Genomic DNA, 8350 nt, shown 5'->3' on the forward strand with positions numbered 1-8350 from the left:
TTATAAATGTATGGCTCTCTGTTATACATATTTTCTTCTATTATTGATTTCATAAATTTCACTCTCAAAAATTCCAACTCACAGTTCCTCCATTATGAAAAAGCTGCCCTGTCGCTGTTAACAACTATAAAGTGCACAAGGAGAAGAAAAAAAAATCCAATCATTGATTTGTAACTTATTTTTTTCCATGAATATTTGGTACATGATTCATAAAATTTCAAAGAAAAATCCTTTATTTTTTAAAAATATGTTTGGGAAGCCTTTGTAATTTTTTTAATATAATTATTTATTTTATTAAAAAAATGATATAATATTAAAAAATAGAAAAGTTTAAACTGAGACTTGAACTTTTGAACTGACACTATCATATTTAATGGGGGGCAAGTAGATCGGTTGAGCAAGTGACCAGAATAACTATAATCCAAACCAGAGCACAATGGTTGCAGTGTTTGCAGAGCAGTAGTGGATCAGAAGCTCAGAGCTTCTTTCTCTCTTTCTCATAGCATTTTCTTGATCCGAGTACCCTTTTCAAATTTATTTCGCCCCCCAGAGTTTTTAAACCGAAAAAGACAACAGAGTGAGAGAAAGATGGAAACTTTCTCAGTTTCCAAGCTCTTAGCTTTGTTCTTAATGGCCTTGTTCATGGCTCCTGAGCTTATGGTTTGCACTGTCACTTACGATAGAAAGGCCATTCTCATCAATGGCCAAAGGAAAATCCTCATCTCCGGCTCCATTCACTATCCAAGAAGCACCCCAGACGTAATTTTCCTCTGCCTCTCTTTCTCCTTTTTCATATCTTGATTTTGCATGCAGAGTTCTTACATGTTTTTTGTGAAATGGGTTTTTGTTTTTAGATGTGGGAAGATCTTATACAGAAAGCTAAAGATGGTGGTTTGGATGTAATTGACACCTATGTGTTTTGGAATGTCCATGAACCTTCTCCAGGCAATGTACTTCACTAGATCTCTTGTCTCTTCAGCTCTGTTCTCTTTCATTATTAATTATCAAATTTGGTTACCTTCTAACTTTACTATATCTCGGTTCATTTTTTTAGTACAATTTTGAGGGGAGGTACGATCTTGTACGGTTCATAAAGACAGCTCAGAAAGTAGGGCTGTATGTTCATCTCCGCATTGGACCTTATGTCTGTGCCGAGTGGAATTTTGGGTAAATGATTATTGATATCTAAATTTTCTTGCATAATATTTTACCATTTGATAAATGTGTGTACATAAATATTATGTACATATATATATATATATATATATATATGTCTGTGTTGTTCTGATTTCACCATCATTTTTTGTTCGGTATAGAGGATTTCCTGTCTGGTTGAAGTATGTTCCTGGTATCAGCTTCAGAACAGATAATGGACCTTTCAAGGTAAAGCCTTCTCAACCTCCATCAACTTTGCAAATTTTGTACATTTAACATGGATTTGATTCTAAATATTTTCGTCACTTTTGGTTTTGAAGGCGGCAATGCAAGGATTCACTCAGAAAATTGTTCAGATGATGAAAGATGAAAAGCTATATGAAACACAAGGTGGTCCAATTATCCTTTCTCAGGTATGGTCTTGTTAGTATGACTAGTTTAACTTTTTTTTACTTTTTTCAAAGTTTGAATACTTTGTCTCTCGATAATAAGGATTTGATTTACTTACTTTTGTTAATAATTCTGTGTTGATAATAGATTGAAAATGAGTATGGGATCGAGAGCAAGCAGCTTGGAGCTTCTGGCCAAAACTATGTTAATTGGGCTGCAAAAATGGCTGTTGGGTTGGATACTGGAGTTCCATGGGTGATGTGCAAAGAAGACGATGCCCCTGATCCTGTGGTGAGCTATATGCCTTTCATTTTTAAATATTACCCATATTTACCAAACTAAACAGCTAATGGTTACTTTCATTTGAACTTATTATAGCTATTTGGTTCTCTTTTTAGAAAATGAAAATTTTATGTTGGAAGTCTCATATATTGGCTACAGATAAACGCATGTAATGGTTTCTACTGTGATGCTTTCATCCCCAACAAACCTTACAAACCTAAGCTTTGGACTGAGGCTTGGAGTGGCTGGTGTGTATATGCTAAGAAATCTACTACTTTAGAGTGTTTACTGAGTGAATAAGAAAATTACTCTTCTAAATCCTTTATGTTCCTTACAAATGAATAGGTTTTCCGAGTTTGGTGAAGCCAACCCCCACCGACCTGTTGAAGATTTGGCATTTGCAGTTGCCCGCTTCATACAATCAGGTGGCTCGTATATTAACTACTATATGGTAGGGTACCTTGTTTACCTGGTTCATGTTTTAAATCCCAAAATGTTCCAACAAAATTTGAGTTTCTATGTCTACTGTTTATGGCAGTACCATGGAGGAACCAATTTCGGACGCAGTGCTGGAGGCCCCTTCGTTGCAACCAGCTATGACTATGATGCGCCAATAGATGAATATGGTAAAAGAAGAACACTACTCTTAATAAATTAATGTGCTCTTAAATGAATTTTGTCTCTAGGATGGAATCCTTTAATCTTATGTTTTAAGCTCTTTTCGCTGCATAATAACCACTTCACTGTTTCCAGGTTTGATTAGGGAACCAAAATACAGCCATCTCAGGGAGCTTCATAAGGCAATAAAGCTAAGTCAACAAGCCTTAATTTCCTCAGATGCAACTATTACTAAATTAGGAACCTATCAGCAGGTGAGATTACTTTATTCTTTATAAATTTATTTCCTCTGTTGGATATTACATGAAACAAAGGAAAAGAAACAGCAACCCTTACTCAACCATGGTCATTTGCCAGGCTCACATATATTCGGGGTCAAGAACATGTGCTGCTTTTCTTTCAAACTTCCATCCCAGCTCACCTGCCAGAGTGATGTTCAATAACCTGCACTATGATTTGCCTCCTTGGTCCATTAGTATCCTACCAGATTGCAAAAACGCAGTATATAACACTGCAAGGGTGAGAAAATTTCAAAGCTCTCCTCAATGATAATAGGAGAAATATTTCTCCCTCTCAACTTGCTGATAAACATGTCATTTCCTATACAGGTGGGAGCTCAAGTATCACAAATGCAAATGTCTCCAACAAGTACTAAGTTGCTCGCATGGGAATCTTACGATGAAGATCTTTCTTCTTTGGATGAGAGCTCAACAATAACAACTGTTGGTCTCCTGGAGCAGATAAATCTCACTAGAGATTCTAGTGACTATTTGTGGTACATAACCAGGTGAGCTACCGCTAACTATTACATACCCCATAACTTGTTTAATTTGATCGGTTCTGCATTTTTTCTTTTTTCTTTTCCTCCTTCACACTATTAAGATCATGTCTTATAATTTTTTTTTTTCTTGCAGTGTTAGCATTCCCTCATCAGAATCATTTCTTAGAGGAGGACAAAAACCAATCCTGACTGTTCAGTCTGCTGGAGATGCTGTTCATGTTTTCATCAATGGGAAATATTCAGGTAATGTTTTAGAATCATGTTCTTTTAAAGAAATTGCTTATAGATTTTCACTATTGGGTTTTATCAAACCTTTTGTAATCGGAAATTTTACTCAAAATTCATATCACGTACAGGCTCAGCCTTTGGGAGTAGGGAGCAGAGACAATTTACTTTTACGGGACCAGTCGATCTCTATGCTGGAACTAACAAAGTTTCACTTCTCAGCATAACTGTTGGATTACCGGTGAGTTAGGACTCGAAAATTCTAAGCATAGCAGTAATGTGTACAAGTTATTCAAGTTACTGATTGAGAAAATTCAATCTTTTTTGTTTGAAGAATATTGGATTGCACTATGAGAACTGGAAAACAGGAGTTCAGGGTCCAGTTTTGTTGACTGGTCTTGACCATGGAAAGAAAGACTTGACATTTCAGAAATGGTCTTACCAGGTGAGACAACAAAAGCCTTCATGTCTTCTCTATTGGCCTTGCCTTATTATTTTGTCAAGATCTCAGTCTCATGGCATGTTTTTAAACAGGTTGGACTTAAAGGAGAGTCATCGAACTTGGTCTCTCCAAGTGGATCCAAATCAGTTGACTGGGTCCAAGCATCACTAGCAACCGGAAGCCAGCAGCCTTTGAGATGGCACAAGGTTGGGAATTGAGAAGAGCTATAGAAAGCATAGCTGCATGGATAACATAACATTTTCTCTATCTATAAAGCTCCAACATAGGTACCAATTGATAACATTTTCAACAATTTGCAACTAAAACATTATTGTCGTGTGGAACTGCAGGCATATTTTGATGCACCTGGTGGAAATGAGCCTTTGGCCTTAGACATGCAGAGCATGGGAAAGGGTCAAGTATGGATCAATGGTGAAAGTATTGGAAGATACTGGATGGCATATGCAAAATCTGGCTGCAGCTCTTGTAGTTATGCTGGGACATACCGGTCCTCAAAGTGCCAAACCGATTGCGGCGGACCAACCCAAAGATGGTATTGCTTTCTACATTGTTGGATTCTGATACTAGTTTGTACTTGCTTGTATAAAATACTTCTGTAGAAGAAATCCCAAATAAATATTGATGGATTTTCCTCAGGTATCATGTTCCAAGATCCTGGCTAAAGCCTACTGGAAATCTAATGGTGGTTTTTGAGGAGCTAGGTGGGGACGCATCCAAAATATCTATAGTAAAAAGATCGTTGACAAGTATCTGCGCCGATGCATTTGAAAACCATCCTAGCATTGAAAACTATAGGATTGAAAGTGAAGGTGGATCAAGCATGGATCATGCAGCTAAGATTCGTCTCAAGTGTGAACCAGGGAAGACAATATCAAGCATTAAATTTGCTAGTTTTGGAACTCCTTTTGGAAGTTGTGGCAATTTCCAGCAAGGAAAATGCCATTCACCTAACTCCCTTGACATTCTCGAAAAGGCAATTTTTGATCCCTACTAGGATAGTTTCACTAGCTACAGACTTAAATTTGTGTCATATCATCTTCATCATAGAAGCTATTGTAGTAACATTCTGTCTTTGTTGTTGGGTTTAACAGGCATGCAAAGGTCGTGGGGATTGCGCTGTTGCCATTTCCAGCAGCAACTTTGGCACTGATCCTTGTCCGGGCGTGCTCAAGCGTTTAACAGTAGAAGCTTTTTGTTCTGCTTAAGCCATTAAAAGAATATATTCAAAGATGACAAGAACTGAGAAGGAGGTGAAGAACTTCCGAGAGTGTATTCATATACATGCATTATTTGAAAGGTAAAATTAATTATGAGAAATAAGAGGGTGATCAACCTTTATCAGATGATCAACTGCTCTGTTAGCATTATGTATCTATATATTTATATGTATAGTCAATAGGAAACAGGCGATTCTTTTGCCTCAAAGCTTAATACGGTGGCAATTTTGGTCATCATTTTTTTTATATAAAAAAAATGTCTAACTATTTTGTAAAGAACTGATCTCTAGTTCTCTACATTGAGTTCAAGTTTGATTACAAAAGTTTTTGATTGCTCAAACTTCCATCATTGTCTTTCACTTTGTTCATCCAAAAGATACATGTAAATTTTATATACAGCTTAAAACCTAGATTAGTGCGCAAAATAATGAAGCCAGATATCAAGAACAATTTTTGTTCTCATAAAAGAAACAACCAAGTACAAACCTTAAAAAAGATAACAAGATAACAAGAGGGAGATGTCCATAAGATAAGATAACAAGTAAATAGTAAATACTACTGAGACTGTTCTTTATTTAGTCCCAAATCCGAATCAAAGGCAGAAACCACAGCTGAATGCGTTGCAACTGTCCTAGTAATTTCTTCATTATTATCTCCCCCCATCTTGTGAATAAGTTTTCCTTCTTTGAGGGACAAAAAGGTTGGCATTGCCCTGATTTCCCACTCCGTAGCAACAACCTCCATTGCATATAACAAAATAAAAGGCACTCAGGTCATGTCAAGTCATTAGATTATCTTTTCTCTTTCCAAATATCATTAGAATACCAAAACATAACAGAGTACTGTATGAACAAATTATCATTGTCATTTGTCACAAGCACTGGACTGCTAATAAAGGTCCCCATTGTCAGAAATGGTAGAGAAGACTGGTTATAAACTAAATAAGACCAGTAACTCATCAACATCAACGTAATTTGGTGTATTCTTAAGCCGGTCCGTGATAAATGGGGCAATGAAACGGCAGGGTCCGCACCATTTTGCAGTGAAATTAACCACTAACTGTAAAGAATATTAACACGACAAGATGAACAAGAAAAACCGGCAAGAAATTTATTTTGTATTTTCTTTTTCAACATTTCCACATCAAACACCTAAATCCACCATCCAGAATTGTTTTATCATACCCAGAGAAATGCATAAACCAAAATAAATCAAGCTGTATATATTAGGATATGTATTTGGGTCCCGAAACTCCTAATATGATTTTAGGGTGCCGGAAGGAGACGTAGGATAATTATGTTAATTAATTGAATTATATTATTATATGATTGAGTATGTATTATTATGTGTATTAAATGTATTTAAATACCATTTTTATTAGAAATGGACATTTTCATAGTTTTGACCGATGAAGGTATATTCACAATTTTTATGTATTATGTGCTCGAGACCACATTATTATGTGAATATATGTGATATTTGGCAGGAGTGAATCCTTTTGAGTAGTTTTAGCAAAAAATTCACATCGGAGATAAATGCCCGGCTCGGGTCGAGCCTAGAGTTATTTTGGGAATTTTGCATAAATTACGATAATTGGTAAAATGAAATTAATTGGTGAAATTACTATGTTGGTGGATTAGTGGATTTAAATTGGGAATTTGAGGTATAATTTGGGGTTTAGTGAGAATTAAAGGCTAATGACCATTTTGCCTTTATGGGACTTTAAGGGAGAGATCAAAATGGAGGGTATAATGGTCATTTGACCTAGGGAGTAGAGAATTTGGTTAAGTGTTTAATGCAGCTGTCATTCACGTTCTACACACTCTCACCCTTCTCCTTGGTACTTTTTAAGAACTCACTCAAAGGCACTAACCACAGGAGCTAGTCCAAGCTTGGAATATGAGGGATTCTGATGAGAAACTAAGCTTCTAAGTGGAGGATTGAGCCGCCAAGGATATCACCACACCTGAAATTTCAAATTTAGAGGTAAAATTCTTACCTTCCTCATCTATGGTGCTCTTGAGGGAGTTTAGGGATTTTGGTGGCAAATCTTGGGATATGGCATGTTTAGGTTGTTTAGATGGGTGTAGAATTGAGTTTAAATTGTTCTTAATGATTGAATTGTTGCTGGAATTCTTAGTTTTGGGATTTGATTCTCGGATTTTGACCAAGAGCTTGAGTTCAAAAGTTCAAAGTTGCAAATCTTGGTATTTAGTGTTTTAGGGAGTTTGATGGTGTTTTCTTTTGTAAAATAGGTTGTACTAACTGTATTGAGGTTATTGTACTGAAATATTGCTGGAAAACCTGCTAGAATTGAGTTTTGGGGTTGTGTTTACAAGGTTACGTCATAAGTTTAAATTGAGGAAGAACACTTTGAATTATGGGCTCGTTTTGGGTATCTAGAGACCTAGCGCTACCACGCTAAGGTGTAGTGCGACCGTGCTAGTATCCCAAAACGTAGGGGATTTTGAATTTGATTTGGGGTTTCTAGGCAACCAGCGCAACCGGACTGGGGTAGGGCGCAACCGCGCTAGCGCCCCAGAAACCCCAAACTCTTGGAGGACGCGACCGTGCTAGGTGCCTTGAATGGATATTTTTATGAAATTTTGGGATTTAGCTCGGGGTTTCTATGATCTGATTTGGGGGCTCGAGGACGATTCCATTATCTCGAGAGCTCTAGTTTAATTTTGGGTGCTCCGGTTTAAGAAAAATTGACATTGCACGTAGAGCGGGCATTGGCCCTATTGTATCTAGAAACAGTTATAACCGTATAATATTGAAATGAGATCAAGTTATGTATCCTCATTGCATGCTTTGTTTATTGTGCTTATTGGTAATTGATTTGGTTATGGGCATACGGTTATTACCGTAAGCTTAGTGTCGGGAGACGCACTTTACTAGGCATTGACCGTACATATGGTGCTGGTGATGCAAATTACGCGCTTATTACCGTAAGCTTAGTGTCGGGAGACACACTTTACTAGGCATTGACCATACACATGGTGCTGGTTATGCAAATTACTTTGTATAGTTGATATTGTATGCCAATATGATTATTGAGTATGTGTGGCTATGACTTTTGAGTCATGCGAATTGTTATATATTCATGCTGAGATTATTGTGTATGTCTTGTGGAACTTTTCTTGCTGGGTCTTGGCTCATGGGTGCTCTATCGTGCAGATAAGGGCAAGGGAAAGGTCGACCAACCATGAGTTGGAG

At 37.0% G+C, this 8350-nt stretch overlaps 1 protein-coding gene across 1 annotated transcript; it reads left to right on the forward strand.

The window, feature by feature from the left end:
• Nucleotides 1-300: 300 nt before the first annotated feature.
• LOC133803162 (beta-galactosidase 3-like) lies at nucleotides 301-5410 on the forward strand. The gene is made up of 19 exons (XM_062241122.1): nucleotides 301-759; nucleotides 855-950; nucleotides 1055-1167; nucleotides 1317-1383; nucleotides 1476-1568; nucleotides 1693-1836; nucleotides 1987-2075; nucleotides 2173-2278; nucleotides 2366-2453; nucleotides 2581-2699; nucleotides 2803-2964; nucleotides 3054-3232; nucleotides 3360-3469; nucleotides 3583-3692; nucleotides 3786-3896; nucleotides 3986-4099; nucleotides 4244-4446; nucleotides 4551-4887; nucleotides 5006-5410. Exons 1-19 carry the CDS (start codon nucleotides 589-591, stop codon nucleotides 5117-5119), a joined length of 2526 nt encoding a protein of 841 aa, XP_062097106.1. The 5' UTR covers nucleotides 301-588; the 3' UTR covers nucleotides 5120-5410.
• The last annotated feature ends 2940 nt before the right edge of the window (nucleotides 5411-8350 follow it).

Source organism: Humulus lupulus, chromosome X, assembly GCF_963169125.1.
Source record: "Humulus lupulus chromosome X, drHumLupu1.1, whole genome shotgun sequence".
In the NCBI taxonomy this organism is placed as follows: domain Eukaryota; kingdom Viridiplantae; phylum Streptophyta; class Magnoliopsida; order Rosales; family Cannabaceae; genus Humulus; species Humulus lupulus.